Source organism: Physeter macrocephalus, chromosome 11 (assembly GCF_002837175.3).
Source record: "Physeter macrocephalus isolate SW-GA chromosome 11, ASM283717v5, whole genome shotgun sequence".
In the NCBI taxonomy this organism is placed as follows: Eukaryota; Metazoa; Chordata; class Mammalia; order Artiodactyla; family Physeteridae; genus Physeter; species Physeter macrocephalus.
In genome coordinates this window covers 41,841,070-41,859,910 of record NC_041224.1, presented here as the reverse complement: position 1 = coordinate 41,859,910, position 18,841 = coordinate 41,841,070, and the positions used below count along the sequence as shown (strand labels likewise).

At 42.6% G+C, this 18,841-nt stretch overlaps 1 protein-coding gene across 11 annotated transcripts in view; it reads right to left on the bottom strand.

Moving 5' to 3' along the window:
• Positions 1-18,841, bottom strand: part of HOMER2 (homer scaffold protein 2) — a 99,596-nt gene that overhangs the window by 11,334 nt on the left and 69,421 nt on the right. For 10 of the 11 annotated variants that reach the window (XM_024117403.1, XM_055087902.1, XM_055087900.1 and 7 more), the window contains exons 4-5: positions 8,880-8,972; positions 3,794-3,900 (exon numbers count right to left, since the gene is read on the bottom strand). In XM_024117403.1, the coding sequence (XP_023973171.1) occupies positions 3,794-3,900; positions 8,880-8,972 (200 nt within the window). The remainder of the gene's footprint in view (positions 1-3,793; positions 3,901-8,879; positions 8,973-18,841) is intronic. The other variant, XM_028494880.2, reaches the window with a different exon arrangement.

The window sequence follows — 18,841 nt, the reverse complement described above, 5'->3', positions numbered from 1 at the left end:
CCTCTCCCGCCGGTGGCCTGGCGGTGAGAACCACGTGCTGAGTGGGCCTGGCACCTCCCTTTAGTGGGAACATGCTGCCTTGTTGGGTGATTTTCTCAAGGCATCACTTTAGAAGAGAACAGAATTCTCAGAGAAGGAAGAGATGAAACTTAGAATGAACTCAGCCATAAAAAAGAATGAAATCATGCCCTTTGCAGCAACACGGATGCAACTAGAGATTATCATACTAAGTGAAGTCAGACAGAGACAACCGCCATATGATATCACTCTTATGTGGAGTCTAAAATATGACACAAATGAACTTATCTATGAAGCAGAAACAGGCTCACAAACATAAGAGAACAGACTTGTGGCTGCCAAGGGGGAAGGAGCTGAGGGAGAGATGGATTGGGAGTTTGGGGTTAGTAGAAGCGACCTATTATATACAGAATGGATAAACAACAAGGTCCTACTGTATAGCACACGGAACTATATTCAACGTCCTGGGATAAACCATAATGGAAAAGAATATAAAAAGGAATTATATATATATGTATAACTGAGTCACTTTGCTGTACAGCAGAAATTAACGCAACATTGTGAATCAACTCTACTTCAGTTAAACAAAAAAAAAAAGAAACTAAGAATGAAGCCACAGACCGTGGTAGAGACCCCTCCCCCGCCTGCTCCCTACTGACCCCTGGCCGCAGGACTGTCCTCTCCTGCCCCATGTCCGTTCCTTCCTGAAATGAGCCTCAGGGATGTAGGTTCTGAAGTGCTGGGGTGGACCCCGGGCCCTCTGACACTCTCATGAAAGCTGCGGACCCTTTCAACAAGCTCCTGACACCCCCTGTCTGGATCCCAACAACCCCAGGTTTAAACAAACAGCCTGGGTCCAGATTTGAGAGCTGAGGACTTGAGGACAGAGGAGACAGGGGCTGGGAGTCCCCTGAGGGCAGAACTGGGGTTCCAACCGCAGCATGTGTGAGGGAGCCCTGGCCGACCCTAGGTCACCTCAGGTCCGAGGGATGCCGCCACGTTATCACCAAACCACATGATAATCCTCTGTGATCAGTGAAGTTTGAAAAAACAAACTGGAATCAGGTTCCCCTCAGTTGCCGCTCCCATTCAATGCTTCTTTTGTTTCCTTGTTTTGGAGACCAGTGTTCACTGCAGCACTATTTACAATAGCCAGGACATGGAAGCAACCTACATGTCCATCAACAGAGGAATGGATAAAGAAGATGTGGTACAGATAGACAATGGAATATTAGCCATTAAAAGGAACAAAACTGGATCATTTGTAGAGACAAGGATGGACCTTGAGACTGTCATACAGAGTGAAATAAGTCAGAACGAGAAAAACAAATATCACATAATATCGCTTATATGTGGAATCTAGAAAAATGGTAGAGACGAACTTATTTGCAAAGCAGAAATGGAGACACAGACATAGAGAACAAACGTATGGTTATCAGGGGGGTGAGGCTGGCGGGGTGGGATGAATTGGGAGATTGGGACTGACATACATACAGTACTATGCATAAAATAGATAACTAATGAAAACCTGCTGTGTAGCACAGGGAACTCTACTCAATGCTGTATGGTGACCTAAATGGGAAGGAAATCTAAAAAAGAGGAGATATATGTATAGTTGATTCACTGTGCTGTACAGCAGAAACTAACACAACATTGTAAAGCAACTAAACTGCAATAAAAATTAATTAACAAAAAAAAAAAAAACCACCTCAGACTTAACCACTCCTGAAAAAAAAAAAGAAAGTTTTTGGTTTCTAATCAATACTGCCTGGCTGAGGAGAGTTCTGTCTCTAAAGACTTCTTTTTTAATTTTTAAAAAAGTAAATACAACTGTATTTTAATAATCTGCATTATCTTTCATCCACCTCAAGGTCCTAGAACTGTGATTGGAAAATATATACTTTTGGTTTCAAACACCACAGACTGAAAACATAGCAAAATATTATTATGTGATTAATTTCAGAGTCAATGATTGAGCTGATTTCGGGAAATGGCTTCACACCCATTCCTGTAATTCACTCGTCCATTCAACTGGGATTTAAAAACATTTATTTTTAGGGGTGGAATGTTTTCATCCAGGCAGCCCACTGTGACTCAACCAAAAACAGTCCTCATGATCACCTGATGAGTAAAAGAGGCTGGTCACAGTTTTGTCCTTTGAAGTACCTGACAAAACCCAGGGTCCGAAGAAGGTGGCTGAATCTAAGGGTCCTATGTTCTTTCTGGAATTCCTAGGTCAGATCACAGGAATTAAGCTCCACGCACTGGTCAGGCCGGCTGGGTTGCAGGGGTGGGTGCCTCTGGGAAGATTTACCAGCCATGTGACCTTGGGCAAGGACTCACTGTACCACCTGGGACTCAGTTTCCTTACCTGTAAAATGGGGGAATTAATATGATAGAGTTCTTGGGGCTTCCCTGGTGGCGCAGCGGTTGCGCGTCCGCCTGCCGATGCAGGGGAACCGGGTTCGCGCCCCGGTCTGGGAGGATCCCACATGCCGCGGAGCGGCTGGGCCCGTGAGCCATGGCCGCTGAGCCTGCGGATAGAGTTCTTAAACGGGGCAGGTCTGAGGAAAGCAGCTTCTCAGCCACAGAGAGGCTGGGGGAAGCCGGCCGAGTCCCCCGCCAGGTGAACAGAATGACCCCCAAAGACAGCAGTTCTGAAGGTGCTCATGGGGCCAGCCTTACACCGTGAGGCCCAGCCTAGCCTTTGGGAAACAGGCCACATTCTCAAGATATGATACCACAAGCACAGCTAGTATAGCCATTAAAAGTTAAAATCTTGTTGATATCGTCACGGGGGTTGTGTTAAATTTGTAGATCAATTTAAGGGAAATTGATACTTTTTAAAATATTGAGGCTTCCTACCACTTCCCAATAGGCTTTTTCTATTTGTTGAATTATTCACGTACGGCCCTCAAAATCATCTGAGTTTTCTTCACAAAGATCCTGTACATTTCTTAAGTTTATTCCCATGTATCTTATGGTTCTAGTTCATATTGTAAAGGAAATCTCTTCTTCAAATTTATAGTCTATGTGATGTTTGTTTGTATATAGAAAAGCTACTGATTTTTGTGAGATTTTATTTTATTTTCAAGATAGTTTCTCGGGTTTTAATGTTTTTCAGTGTTATCATATATTAATAAATGATAAATTTGGCTTCTCAAAAACCAAAACAGGGACTTCCCTGGAGATAGTTTCTTGGGTTTTAATATGTTTTTCAGTGTTATCATATATTAATAAATGATAAATTTGGCTTCTCAAAAACCAAAACAGGGACTTCCCTGGTTGTCCAGTGGTTAAGACTCCATACTCCCAATGCAGAGGGCACGGGTTTGACCCCTGGTTGGGGAACTAAGATCCCGCATGCCGCATGGCATGGGCCACCCCCCCCCCCAAAAAATGAAACGTAAGCACTGGGACAAGGACTTCCCTGGAGGTCCAGTGGTTAGGACTCCACGCTTCCATTGCAGGGGACCCAGGTTCCATCCTTGGCTGGGGAATTAAGATCTCACAAGTCTCGTGGCGTGGCAAAAAAAAAAAAAAAAAAAAAAAGCACAGGGACACCTTTCTCTTTCTCACACACACACATAGATGCTGATGTGCACAGAGAACAACCATGAAGGCAGCTGGTCTTCCTTTGGCCAGGAGTCAAGACCGGATGCTCTGAGCAGGACGCAGTCTCCTTTCCCAACTTCCCGAAACCCTGCCCAGTGGGAAAGGCTGCAGGGAAGTGCTGACCTGGGAAACAACAGCACCTGGATTTGAACATGCTCACCTCTGTGTCAGAGCGATCTTCAGCTTGTCGTTCTCAGACTTGAGGTGTGTGTTGGCAGGACCCGCACAAGATGCCTTTTCATCGTCCGTTCCGTTGATGCTGGATGCCTGAGTGGAAGATGGGGTTTCATACCCAGATTCCTGGCCAGACTGAATCACCTGCACACCTTATCGCTTGTCCTCACAGCAGAAGCAAATCAGGCATGATGAGGAACTGTGTGGTTATGAGTGTGGGAGAACCAATGCATCCAACCAGAATGCAGCAAAGACTGACAAGTCCACAGACTAAAAACAAGACTATCCATGGAGACGCCACTTGGAGTCCAGACAGTCTGTGCATTTTACCCACAAGACAGCACACAGGGCCGTTATGCAGAACCTTTTCACTCAAACTTTACAGGTAAACCTAACAAGCCCGGATACCTGATCTCCTTAAACAACACAGGACAGAAGCCACAGATTAAAAGAGGGGGAGGGTTTCAGGGACTTCCCTGGCGGTCCAGTGGTTAAGACGCTGTGCTTCCAATGCAGGGGGCGCAGGTTCAATCCCTTGTTGGGGAACTAAGATCCCACATGCTGCAGGGCATGGCCAAAAGGAAAAAAAAAAAAGAAAGGGGGGAGGAGGGTTTTATAATAAGAAACAGTGAATGAGTTAAGAGAAAAAGTATAAGAAGCTGAGATGACTTAAAAATCCCGGGGCTACAGAGAGCTGAACACACTCATTTGAAAAAAAAAAAAACAACCAGGAATCAGATATGGGTGTCTGCGACTATTTAGCAATGTTATGAATATTCTGAAATGTTTTCTGTAATAAGCCATACTACATGGAGGTGAAACCTCATCTGGTCTTGGATAAGATCTTAGAAAGATTTTATTTAGCCTCCAAGAAGAATAAAGGCAAAGGAAAGACAAGAAGGGAATGACGTATGACTAAATTTTTACATCGCAAAAAAGTGCCATAAACTATATCAGAATGTAAGCAACAATGTGGGGGAAATATTTGCAATGCATACTAAAAACAAAAATGCTAATACCTTTCCTATACTAAAAAACTCTTAGAGTCCTCAACTTTTAGAGTGACGCTCTGAAATATTTATGGATGAAATGATGTCTGGGACTGGCTTTAAAATAAAGACGGAGGGAGAGGTGGGTGTAGATGAAACCATTGGTCATAGAGTCCTAATTGTTAAAGCTGACCAATGGGTCCATGGGGGTTCATTTACCCAGTTCTGCCTAGTTTTGTATATATTCAAAACTAGCTATGTTAAAAATAAAGTTCTTGGAAATGAACACAAAAAAGTGGAAAGGATATGCAATTGACATTTACAGAAGAAGAAATACATAGAATTAATAAACAAAAAAATTTAATCTCACTAGTAAAGAAATACAAAATTTAAAAAGCCAATAAAATACATTTTTCTTCTGTCAAATCAACAAAGCTTTCTTGGGGAGGGAACGGGAGGGAAAAACGCTCTCATTCACTGCTGGTGGGAGTCACAATTGTACATTTCTGTAGGGATGTTTGCAGTGTGTGTCAAAAGCTCTCAAAACATCCTACCCCTTGCTGGGAAAAATGGACAGCCACATGTAAAAGAATGAAATTAGAACACTCCCTAACATCATACACAAAAATAAACTCCAAATGGATTAAAGACCTAACTGTAAGACCATTCACAATAATACTCTCAGAAGAAAACATAGGAAGAACACTCTGTGACATAAATCACAGCAAGATCTTTTTTGATCCACCTCCTACAGTAATGGAAATAAAAACAAAAATAAACAAATGGGACCTAATGAAACTTAAAAGCTTTTGCAAAGCAAAGGAAGCTACAAAACAGGACAAAAAGACAACCCTCAGAATGGGAGAAAATATTTGCAAACGAATCAATGGACAAAGGATTAATTTCCAAAATATATAAACAGCTCAGGCAGCTCAATATTAAAAAAACAAACAACCCAATCAATAAATGGGCAGAAGACCTAAATAGATATTTCTCCAAAGAAGACATACAGATGGCCAAGAAGCACATGTAAAGCTGCTCAACATCACTAATTATTAGAGAAATGCAAATCAAAACTACAATGAGGTATCACCTCACACCAGTCAGTATGAGCATCATGAGAAAATCTACAAACAACAAATGCTGGAGAGGGTGTGGAGAAAAGGGAACCCTCTTGCACTGTTGGTGGGAATGTAAATTGATACAGCCACTATGGAGAACAGTATGGAGGTTCCTTAAAAAACTAAAAATAGAATTACCATATGACCCAGCAATCCCACTACTGGGCATATACCCAGAGAAAACCATAATTCAGAAAGACACATGCAACCCAGTGTTCAATGCAGAACTATTTACAGTAGCTAGGTCATGGACGCAACCTAAATTCCCACTGACAGATGAATGGATAAAGAAGATGTGGTACATATATACAATGGAATATTACTCAGCCATATAAAGGAACGAAATTGGGTCATTTGTAGAGACGTGGATGTATCTAGAGACTGTCATGCAGAGTGAAGTAAGTCAGAAAGAGAAAAACAAATATCGTATATTAATGCATATATATGGAACCTAGAACAACGGTACAGATGAACCAGTTTGCAGGGCAGAAATAGAGACACAGATGTGGAGAACAAACGTATGGACACCAAGGGGGGAAAGTGGCAGGGGTGGTGGTGGTGGGATGAATTGGGAGATTGAGGTTGCCATGTATACACTAATATGTATAGCACGGATAACTAATAAGAACCTGTTGTATGAAAAATAAATAAAATAAAATCCCCCCCAAAAAATTGTTGACCAGAAAAAAAAAAAAGTCCTACCCTTAACCCAATACTTCTACTTCAAGAATTTATCCTGCAGAAACCATCAAATGCACAAAAGGTGTGCAAGAATGCTTAGCACAGTGTTATTTATATTAATGAAAAATTAGAAACAACATAGCTGTCCCAAATTATAGGAAGTTACTGGAATAAGTTGTGATACAAACAAACACTGGAATACTATCTAGCCATTAAAATAGTTTTGAAAAGGGATATTTTAAAACACAAGGAAAGGATCATAACAAATAAGTTTTTTAAAAAAAGATTAAAAAGAATAACACAAAAATATAAGGGAAAGCTATATTAGGAAGAAACACACCAAAACATTAACAAAATTTCTTTGGTAACTCTTATTGTATAATAATCTTAGCATTCCAAAAAAAAAAAAAAAACACAGAGAAAGTCCTTAGACTATGGACCATTTCAAGTGCCCAATTTTACAGATCCTCAGCGATTACTCAGTACAATAATTAGTATACTAAATTAACAGTATCATTTAGATGTTATTAAAGATTATTTACAAAGATTCAGGAAAGTTCCTGTCCATTTGAAGTCTAATACACATTCATTTCCATAAATCCATAGGGGCATCTTTTATAGGATTCAGCTTCAGCTATTGCTGACGGCCAAGTCTAGGGTGTTGATATTGACTGCTAAGGATGCCTATGCCTCCTGTTCTCTTTCCACAAGCTGCCCTGACATCCATCCATGGCTGTCCTGGCCTGGCCATTCTCCACCCCACAGCCTCCTCTCCGATCTTCCTGCCCTCAGCTCCTCCCTGACTTCCTCACCACCCGCATACAGCCCTCATGTCAATTCCTGATCAGTAGCCATAAAACATCTCCAATGTCTTCCCATTACCCAACAATAAATAATTAAGTAAGAATGATCCACCAATGAAGAATTCCAGGTCCTCCACAGTACCTCCAAGTGCATCTCTGTTCCTCCCACTGTGCACCTCACCCCCAGGCAGGCAGACCCCTGGCTGCCTTGCATTTACATCATGCTTATCCCTGATTCCAGTCCCCAGCTCCTACATCTCGTCAGGTCTCCCTTTCCCTGTCTCTCCACACATAACTCTGTCACTAGGTCAAGGTTTCCACCTACCACTACACACCCCAATCTAGACATCAGGAAGGCAGGTATTTTTTTTTTAATAAATTTTATAGATTTCTGTCTTTAAATTTATTTATTTATTTATTTATTTTTGGCTGTGTTGGGTCTTCGTTTCTGTGCGAGGGCTTTCTCTAGTTGTGGCAAGCGGGGGCCGCTCTTCATCAGGGTGCACGGGCCTCTCACTGTCACGGCCTCTCGTTGCAGAGCACAGGCTCCAGATGTGCAGGCTCAGTAGTTGTGGCTCACGGGCCTAGTTGCTCCGTGGCATGTGGGATCCTCCCAGACCAGGGCTCAAACCCGTGTCCCCTACATTAGCAGGCAGATTCTCAACCACTGCGCCACCAGGGAAGCCCCGGAAGGCAGGTATTTTTATTTCAGGTTGAAATAGGTCCCTTTTAGTCAATTATCACACTTTTTTTTTTTTTTTTTTTTTTTGCGGTACGCGGGCCTCTCACTGTTGTGGCCTCTCCCGTTGCGGAGCGCAGGCTCCGGACGCGCAGGCTCGGCGGCCATGGCTCACGGGCCCAGCCGCTCCGCGGAATGTGGGATCTGCCCGGACCAGGGCACGAACCCGCGTCCCCTGCATCGGCAGGCGGACTCTCAACCACTGAGCCACCAGGGAAGCCCTATCACACTTTTAAGTAGACAGATAACTCAGTTCCTGGCAAAGCCACATTTACGTTGGCTAAACCAGAGCTATTGGAATACCACCTCCCACTTGACTTTGTTATAACAGGGAGACAGATGAGGACTCTCTGGCATCGATCAAGTTTTCTCTGTCATGGGCACAGGTACCTGCATTTGTCCATGAGCATCCTTCAAGCAGACCTCACCTCCCAACACAGAAAGAAAACACTTCACCTTGGCATTGGTTTTTAAACCATGACCAGAGGACATCCCAGACCAGGGACATGCATTAACTCTAATCTCATCAAACGTTTTCCATCCAAAATATATCACCACATCCTGAAAAATTCAAGAGTCTCTTACATGTCACATTCATCTCACTGTGAGTAGGCTAACAGTTGAAAAAGTTTTCAAAATGCCCTACTGCAAAAATTTCCTATTTCTTGTCAAAAGTGACAAGGAACAAAGAGTCTCAATCACTGATCACACTCATTCATTTTACAGACAAATTACTTACTTGGGAATGATTGCTCGAGGTCTCGATTTTCTCCTGGGATTTGTCTCTGGCTAGTCTGGCGGCTTCTTTCACCTCCTGGAATTTCTCTGCAAACTGAACGTGAAGAAGAATTATTAGGGATTTCCTTAACCTTACACTTGGCTGATATTCAGAACCTACCTTTATTATTTTGCATTCATTTTAAGCCAATAAATTCTGTATAAATCCAGAGGATTTTATTTGAGATTAAAAAGAAATGAATATAATGAATGCTTTTTCCAAAAAAACCCACTATTGGCCAATGTCAGATCTGAATGAATTTCTAAGATACTGAAGCTAGATTTGATGGCAAAATATTAAAAACACATACCTCTGGCTAACAGCACCTAATGCAACAAAAGATATTTAGCTATAGTGCAAAAGGTATCCATGAAAAACTTCATAATCCCTATTGAAAGATCCAAGAACTCTTACAAGTCAATGTCATGAAAAACAAAAACATCCAAAAAGTTGAGAAGGAACGGTCCTAGATTTTAAAAGCCTAAGATATAAAATAGCAAAATGCAACGTGTAGCCTAGAACTGAGTCCTCTTTTGAACAGACCAAGTAGAAGACTTCTGGGTAACAGGGAGGGAAATGTGAGCATGGATTGGATAACATGACACCAAGGAGTTACCTTATTTATTTATTTATTTATTTATTTATTTATTTATTTATTTATTTGCGTGGGCTTTCTCTAGCTGCGGCGAGTAGGGGCTACTCTTCGTTGCAGTGCGCCGGCTTCTCATTGCACTGGCTTCTCTTGCTGCGGAGCACGGGCTCTAGGCACATGGGCTTCAGTAGTTGTGGCACATGGGCTAAGTAGTTGTGGCTTGCGGGCCCTAGAGCACGCAGGCTTCAGTAGTTACAGCGCTCAGGCTCAGTAGTTGTGACTCACGGGCTCTAGAGCGCAGGCTCAGTAGTTGTGGCGCACGGGCTTCGTTGCTCCGCGGCATGTGGGATCTTCCCGGACCAGGACTCCAACCCGTGTCCCCTACATTGGCAGGTGGATTCTTAACCACTGCACCACCAGGGAAGTCCAGGAGTTATTATTAATTTTGTTAGAAGTGCTGATGATGTTGTGGTTGTTGGGAAATGTGATTCTTTAGAGATCAACACTGAAGTATTTAGGCGTGAAATGTCTCGATGTCTGTAATTTACTTTAAAGTACTTCAGCAACAATAAAAACAGATGAAGCAATGTGGCACAGTGTTCACTGTTAAATCGACGTGATGTGCATATGGGTGCCCATTATACTATGCTCTCTGCTTTCAAAAATGTTTTAATATTTTCTTAAAAGAAAAAAATTCTTAAAATCCCAGGGCAATCATATCAATCACTGCTTTATAGTCACTGACAAGGCAACTGATTTTAATCAGCCAATACGTTGTTTGAACAGAGAACATTCTGTGATAGCTAATGCTGACATCACACAGCAAGAGAGAGCCAAATGTTGCTGAGAAATGAAAAACAGCTGGCCAAGTGGCAAGGCCACCAACAATTCTGTGGCTTTTGCTGAGAACTCTATTTCTGAGCACAGGCCGCCCTCTGAGTGCTTCACAAAGCCAACAACAGAGGTCTGCTTTGGGAAACCTGGCCGGGTGATAGCCGTTGGTCAACCAAGCACCCAGTGGAGGCAGAGAAGGTCAGCGTGGCAACGCTGGCCTGTGTTGCTCCCACAGGCCTGTAAATAAAGCCATAGCTACAGGGCTTCATTTAACCAACCCAGAGCTGTCAGAGAAAAATCACATTACCTGTTGCTTAAAAGACGTGAGGTCTAGCAAGGATGGACAAAACACCCACCTTCCTTTTAGGGGCCCCGTAAGTAAAAACATCATATCATGAACTCCTTGACGGCAGGGTCCACGCTTTTCCTCTTTGCACCCTCCCCTGATACCTGGCAGAGAGCAGGCACAAATAAGTTTGTTCAGTGAATGAAAGCTCTGGGTTCCAGATTTGCACACTTCCGCCCACTTGAAAAAAAAAAATCATGTCAAAGTACAGGCCGAACCTAAGGACCTAGGAAGGTACTGTGGTAAGTGTCTTGGGAGTATTCTGCCCCATCTTTCTGCTTCCTAAGCTTAACTGATTGGATCAACCTAGGAACTAGATAGAGCATCACTTGGAAAATGAACATTATCCCGGAAGAGATTTTGTGCAGGCACCATAAAGGCCTTTCAATCTTATTAAGACATTAAAAGATGCAACTTTTAAAAGGTATGATCTTAAATGTTTTTGTGCCCCACTATCAACTAAAAGTCAAACGTGATTTGAAGAAAACGGTAATGCATGTGGTTCTCAATAGACACACCTGCTAATGGAGTCTCCCCATGCTGTGCTTAGGAAGGTGGGGCTGGCTGTCTCCCACAAGCATCTCAATTCATCAGGCTCCCAAACCAAAAGCACTGTTCTTTACAGACCGTCCTTGTGCCTGTCAGGGTCTCTTTCTCCCAGGGTCTTATTCGAAGTTGCTTGTAAACTAGATTGGACATGTCATCAGCCAGGGTCATGCTTATTCAGTCAACAAACATGGTCTGAGCACCACTCACACCTTCAGCAAACAAAAATTTTCACCGTGGGCTTCCCTGGTGGCGCAGTGGTTGAGAATCTGCCTGCCAATGCAGGGGATACGGGTTCGAGCCCTGGTCTGGGAAGATCCCACATGCCGCGGAGCAACTGTGCCCGTGAGCCACAACTACTGAGCCTGCGCGTCTGGAGCCTGTGCTCCGCAACGAGAGGCCACGACAGTGAGAGGCCCGTGCACCCCGATGAAGAGTGGCCCCCGCTTGCCACAACTAGAGAAGGCCCTTGCACAGAAACGAAGACCCAACACAGCCAAAAAATAAATAAATAAATAAATAAATTTAAATACTTAGGCTTACAATTGTACATTTAAAAAAAAAAATTTTTTTTCACCGTGAACTGGGCCACGCCCTAAGTTAGGTGCTGGGGTGTAAACACTGTGTAAGTATCAAATAGAGGGTGAGACTTGGGTAGCAGGAGATAGTGGCAAAGAAGTCAGTAAATAAAGCCCTGCCGGGCTTTGATAGAACAAGTTGCCTCTGGATGGAGCTTGGGGGCCTCCATTCTGTCTGTCTCCTCCTACCTGACCCTGAACATCTGGGATGACCCTCAGCTCAAGTCTTGGAGACTCAGCCCAGAACACAAACCTTCAGTTCCAATGGGCCCTTCTCTCTTTGTCCCCTGACACCCATCATGGTGGCCCCTCCAGGTGTCCCACAGTTTTGTCTTGGGTGGGCCTACTTAGTACCCTCTTCCCCTAGACCCTCAGCATAGGCACATCTACAAGGCAAGGAGTTTAATGGCTTCTTAACACATATTCTCTTGTTTGCTCCTCTCCATCCTCTGTAGGACAGGAATTCTTTTTTTTCCTTAACATTTATTTTATTTATTTATTTGGTTGTGCCGGGTCTTAGTTGTGGCAGGCAGGCTCCTTAGTTGCGGCAGGCAGGCTCTTTAGTTGTGGCATGCTCACTCTTAGTTGTGGCACACATGTGGGATCTAGTTCCCTGACCAGGGATCAAACACCGCATTGGGAGTGCAGAGTCTTAACCACTGCGCCACCAGGGAAGTCCCTAGGATGGGAATTCTTATGTATAGTTTCCTGAAAAGAAATGGAGTCTTAGAGAGGTTAAAATTTGCCCATGGTCACATGGCTAGTAAATATTAAACCTGAACTTGAGCCCAGATCTGATTTCCACACAATCATCCACACATCCAGTTACTTTCGTGTGCTTATAAGAATGCCAAGAGTCTTGTCCACAGCAGCTGCTAAACATTTATTGATTAGATTTTCCATTTGCAAAGAGATGCCCTTACCTTAAAATAGAATTGTACTCACTTCCTCTTTAAAAGAAAATTCTAAAAGCTTTAACTCCAAAACAGGCCATGGGAACATTTAAGGCAAAGACAAGGCCTAAGGATTAGAATAGCAGATACAGAATGAGGGGCCCGAGCAACAAGTTCTGATTTTACAGCTGTCCTCAGCTTCACTATTTAGCTGTTCCCTTTCTCAGTTACAAAAGAGGGGCAAGGAACAACTGTCACACATACGTCAAAACACACATCCTTATAGGACCTCAAGGTGACAGTGCTACTACACAGGCAGACCTCACTTTTATCGCATTTCACAGATACCGTGTTTTTTACAAATTGAAGGCTGGTGGCAACCCTGCATCAAGCAAGTCTATCGGCACCATTTTTCCAACAGTATTTGCTCACTTCGTGTCTCTGTGTCACTAATTCTCACAATGTTTCAAACTTTCATGGTGATCTGCCATCAGTGAACTTTGCTGTTACTAAAATTCAGTGAAGGCTCAGATAATGGTTAGCAATTATTAGCCACAACGTATTTTTTTAATTTAGGTAGGTACATTGTTATTTTAGACCTAATGCTAGTGCACACTTAATGGACTACAGTATAGTGTAAACATAACTTTTACATGCACTGCAAAGCCAAAAAATTTGTGTGACTTGCTTTATTGCAAGATTTGCTTTATTGCGGTGGTCTGGAACCAAATTCACAATATCTCCAAGGCATGCCTGTGAACAGTAACAGCCTAGAACATCTCAAAAAAGGGGAAAAAAGGACATGTATTCTCGACTCCTAGGGATGAGATAAGACACTCAGTTAGAATGTACAGTCTTACTATGCACTCACAGCTACCCTGAGGTCCTCTTACTACTGTCAGTATACAAATGGGGCACAGATGGGTTTCGAAACTGGCCAAGGTCACACTGGGACTGAACACAGGCCATCTGAAGCCAGTGCTGGACACTACGGGGTCCTATGATTTACCTGTTTAATTGCTACCTTAGCTAAGATGACCAACTCTGACACTTAACAGCCTTTCAAATGCAGGCAAATGAACTGCTCTGCACCTTGGTTTCTTCATCTATGAAATGTGGATACTAATACAACCTCCATGGATCACTGGAGGATGAGAGATGGGGTTTTGCTGGGTGTATGATAGGGGTTCAACAGAGAGAAGCACAGCTTCTCTGGCCTTGATTGGACTTAAAACCACAAACTTTAGTAAAAGAATGCCACAAAAGGGTGAATTCATTCATTCAAAAGTATTAACTAGTTATCTCTATGTGCTAGGGACTGTGCTGGGTACACTGAAATACCCAAGAAAGACTTGGTTCCTGTCCTCAAAGGAATTCTGAGTCTGTAGGGGATTTCGTTTTATATTCAAATGGGTAAGAATCAAAAGAATTTTTATCAGAAAATAAGCTTAAAATGTAATGAAATAGGATAAGCCCTATCAGATACATTTTAGGTAAATAAATAATCTTTTAAAAAGAGGTGGCATTATGGGAATAGGCCCTACCATTTATATAAAAATTAGCTATGACAAAGGAGGAATCATAAATTAATGGAGAAAATTATTAAAAAATATGATTGAGATAATTTTGGTAAACTGAGGGGAAATGAATTTAAATCCTTATGCGAACCAGTAGCATGATAAATCAATGATGGGTTAAAGGGGTAAGTATTTTTTTTTTAAATCTGGATGCAAGCAGAGTTGAACATTCATCAGACTTCTGCTTGAGGGGTGAGAGGGTAATTTTCTAAACTTGTAAGAAACAAAAGAAAATCATAAAAGTGACAGACTTGACTGCCTAACAATTCAAAGCTTTTGAATATAAAAAGAAAAAAAAAAACTAAATCAGAAGGGAAACAACAGCCTGGGGGAAATATCTATAGCTAGGCCAGTACAACAGAAAAAGGGCCATTATCTTTAGTATAGAAAGAGTTTGTACAAATTGAAAAGGAAAATATGAAAACCCCAATAGATAAATGGCAAAATTCAGGAATAAAAAATACAACAAGTAAACAATTTATAGAGAAGATCGTTCAGCCTTGCTGGAAATGCAAAGCAAAATAATGAGGCACCATTCTTTGCCTGCTGAATTAGCAAACGCTAAAAACAATTATAATATCCTGTGCTGGCAAAGGTATTCCTGGCAGCATTGTGACTGGTACAGCCGCACTGAGAAGCAATTTGGAAATATGTATCGTAAGTGAGAAAAAAATGTTCCTACCCACTGACCTAGTGAGATCACTTTTGGGAAACTATTCTTCAAAAATAATTGGGAATATGAAAAAAAAAAGGCCTTCAATATAAAGATGTTAATCCTAGCATTATCTATAATCATGAAAAACTGGAAGCAATCCAGGGCGCCCTGGGAGAAGGATGGGAGGTTTCCACTCACAGCCTCCAACTGTTGGAATGAAAGCAGTCCTCACTGAGCGAGGTGCCAGATGACCGTCCTTTGGTGAAAAAGCCCCTCTCTCCAAGTCTTAAGCTTTCTCATATTTCCCCCCTTATTATAAAAAAAAGCACACATGCTTGTACATTTAGTAAGTATAATTTAGGAAAAAATATCTTTTTAAAACCTATAGACCCATCACCCAGAGATAAGCACTAACCACATAAACTTTTGATTTTTTCCTATCTGTACACATGCATCCATTACATATATTTGTTAAAAAATAGAATATTGCACATCTGCTTTTATAGCTACTTTTGATATTAACGATATGACAATATTTCCATGCACTTATATGATCTTCTATTACATTACCTGAATTGCTGCACAATGTCACCCTGAAGGATATACTGGAGTTTATTTAATTAATTTCCTACAGCTGGACATTTAGGCTGGTGTTTTTGTCTTTTTGTTTTTGCTATTATAAATGATGCTGCAAGGAAAATTCTTGTAGCTAATTCTCTGGACGCAGTTACAATTATTTCCTTAGAATAGATTCCTATAAATAAAACTCATGGATCAAAGGACATTCAAACCACAAATGTTTCTTAATATATGCCAAATTCTCATGTCTTTACTTATTAGGATCATTTTCTATAGTTTTTAAATGTGTGGTAACAATTTTGTAATCAAAATCAAAATCATCATCATCATCATATTATGATAGAAAATGAAAGACTATTGTTTCATTTCACTTGTGGCTTTTTTTGGCCTTGGTCTTTGAAGACCCTAGGGCAGATGCTACCTATTTGCTTATTCAAAATCCATTTCTTCTTTTCCCTTAGCTTAACAGAATCTCAATTTGTCTAGAACAGGACATTTCCCAGGTGGTAGAGAATGAGAACTGATCTAAGCTGACCATGATAAGACATTTGTCTGCCTCTTTTTTTTTTTTTTTTTTTTCCTGAAGGTGGGTGTGGGAGGGTGGCCTAGGGACCCAAGACTGATAACAGTATCCCAAAAAGAAATCTGCCAAGGGAGTTTACAGGGAGGGTTGTGGTACCACCCTCCTGCCACGAATGCAGATGTGATGGACAGAGCTTAAGAAGCCATTTTATCATCATGAGGAAAAGGACAGTCAAAGAAACAAAATACACAGCGCCCTACACCCAATATCATGGAGCCACTGTACTAATGCTGGCAACTGCCTGCCTTAGGACTTCTCTTTTGTATGAAAAGCATAAGCCCTCTATGTAACTTGCAGCCAAAAACATTCTAACTAAAACATATCAAAAGAATGATCAATATCCCCCACTGAAAGAAAAATTAGCCTTTTAAATCACAAAGGTAGGAGATAGAGCAATGCTCTCACAACTACACTGAGTTAATGAAGTGAGCATAAGAACACAAATTTGAATTTGAAATGACATAACTGAAAAGGGTCAAAAGCAAATGCCACGTATGGGTCAGGGTTTAGATGGATCAATCACAGGGCACTAGCAACTCCACCCTGGATCACTCCACTTTATGGCAGAATGTGTTTCCTTCTGCCTGCAATGAATGAGATGGAGACAAACATCTTAGGGTCATATGCCAGAAATCATCTAAACTTTAACAACTGCTTCATTCTTACACTTGGTCCTCCTTCCTTTGATCTCTTCAGAAGCCCTTCCTTTTGTCAGAACACTTAAGTCCCTTTTCAACATTCTTCAGTAGGCTGAGGCGTTATGCCCTCTCCAGTGGGTGGACAGAGTCCCAGCTTACCTCTGGCAAAATGCAGCTCCTGTTATTTTGGAAAGCCTATATAAGGAGCAGAAAGTGTCCCTGTAATACTTTCTGGATTTTGGTGTGAAGTGGTCCTTATAAAGGGAGCAGTAAAGACAAAGGTATCTATCTATTTTCATCCTGGGGGGTAAAAAGAGAAGTGTGTATAAAGTGTTCTTAAATGAAAACATCCACACTGGTGTCCCTTTTTCTAGCCTAGTTATAGTGTTTGATTACCAATGCCCCTTTCAGGGCTGTGGGTGGCTGCTCTGTGAAGTCGAGAATATTCAGCCACAGCTGTCCTCTCAGCAACACACCTCGGGAACCTGTTAGGCCCAAGTTCCTCTGTGCTGACTAACTGCCACTTCTCGAGACTGCCAGCCTCACATCATGGTAATTTATCAGTGTGTGGTTAATCGTTCCCTTCAAAGGGAAGGGGAGAAGTTGATTTGAAACATTCTGAACAAAGGAGACATCTGAGGGCTTCTTTGATACGGCTTTGTGACAATGGCAGGTCACAGTCACAAAGCAGGACTCCAATGCCGCTGGAGGAGACCGGGTAACTCGGGAAGACAGGGCACTCCCCTTTAATGATAGGACATCTTCTTCCGCCTGGGAAAAATTAGAAGTGGCCACACCTGGAAGCAGGCGCAGCCCAAGGTCTCTTCAGTTCTCAGGGGCACAAAGAATGGAACTTTAACAACTTGTTCTCATTTTTGTCCTGAGTTCTCCCTCCTTTCAATTCTTTTCATTGATAGGTTACCCCTTTATCCTTCCTAGCTACTTTGAGGCCTCCAAAGATTGAAGAAATTGTTCCAGGCAGCTGAGAGTAACCCTCAAATCATCCTGGGCTTCCATGAAGAACTCCAGCCCTGGGTGGGATCAGGGGCAGTTGAGCCAAGGTGGGCCCAGCCAGGACCCTGTCGCTGACAGAAGCCCCCCATCTGACCCTGCCCAGCAGTCTGAGGCTTCCAGGCCTATCAGTCTGGATAGGAGACACTTGGCAGGGGAGGCATTGCTGCCACCACCCCTCTTCTCCCCACCAGGCACTTCTTCAGAGGGAAAAGGCATGCAATCCCCAAGAGCCACTTCAGACAGAGGTTCTGGTTAATTATTCTTTCAACAAATCACCATCATACTTGCTTCCACTTTATAGAAATTCACTCTGATCCTCACAGCACCTATTCCTCTTCCTCATTTCAGACAATGAATGGCATCACATCATCCATCCAACACCACCCCAGTCTTTGCCTCCCACATCGACTCACCGAGTTCCACCAGTTTAGCTCCTCAGTATTTCTTAAATCTCTCCAACTCTTACACAAGCCCTCATCATCTCTGATCTGGACTAACACAAGCTAATCTGTCTTTTTTTTTTTCGCGGTACGTGGGCCTCTCACCACTGTGGTCTCTCCCCTTGCGGAGCACAGGCTCCGGACTCACAGGCCCAGCGGCCATGGCTCACGGGCCCAGCCGCTCCGCGGCATGTGGGATCCTCCCGGACCGGGGCACGAACCCGTGTCCCCTGCATTGGCAGGCGGACTCTCAACCACTGTGCCACCAGGGAAGCCCCCGCAGAGAGCATTCTTGCCCTCTTTTCATCACGTGAGAACACAATGAAAAGCTGACAGTCTGCAACTTGGAAGAGTGCCTTCACCTGACTTGACCATGCTGGCTCCCTGATCTCAGACTCCAGCCTCCAGAACTATGAGAGGCTGTCCACAGCAAAGGAATCCATAAACGAGACAAAAAGACAACCCTGAGAATGGGAGAAAATATTTGCAAACGAAGCAACTGACAAAGGATTAATCTCCAAAATATACAAACAGCTTATGCAGCTCAATATCAAAAAAAAAAAAAATGGGCAGAAGACGTAAATAGACATTTCTCCAAAGAAGACATACAGATGGCCAAGAGGCAAATGAAAAGATGCTCAACATCAC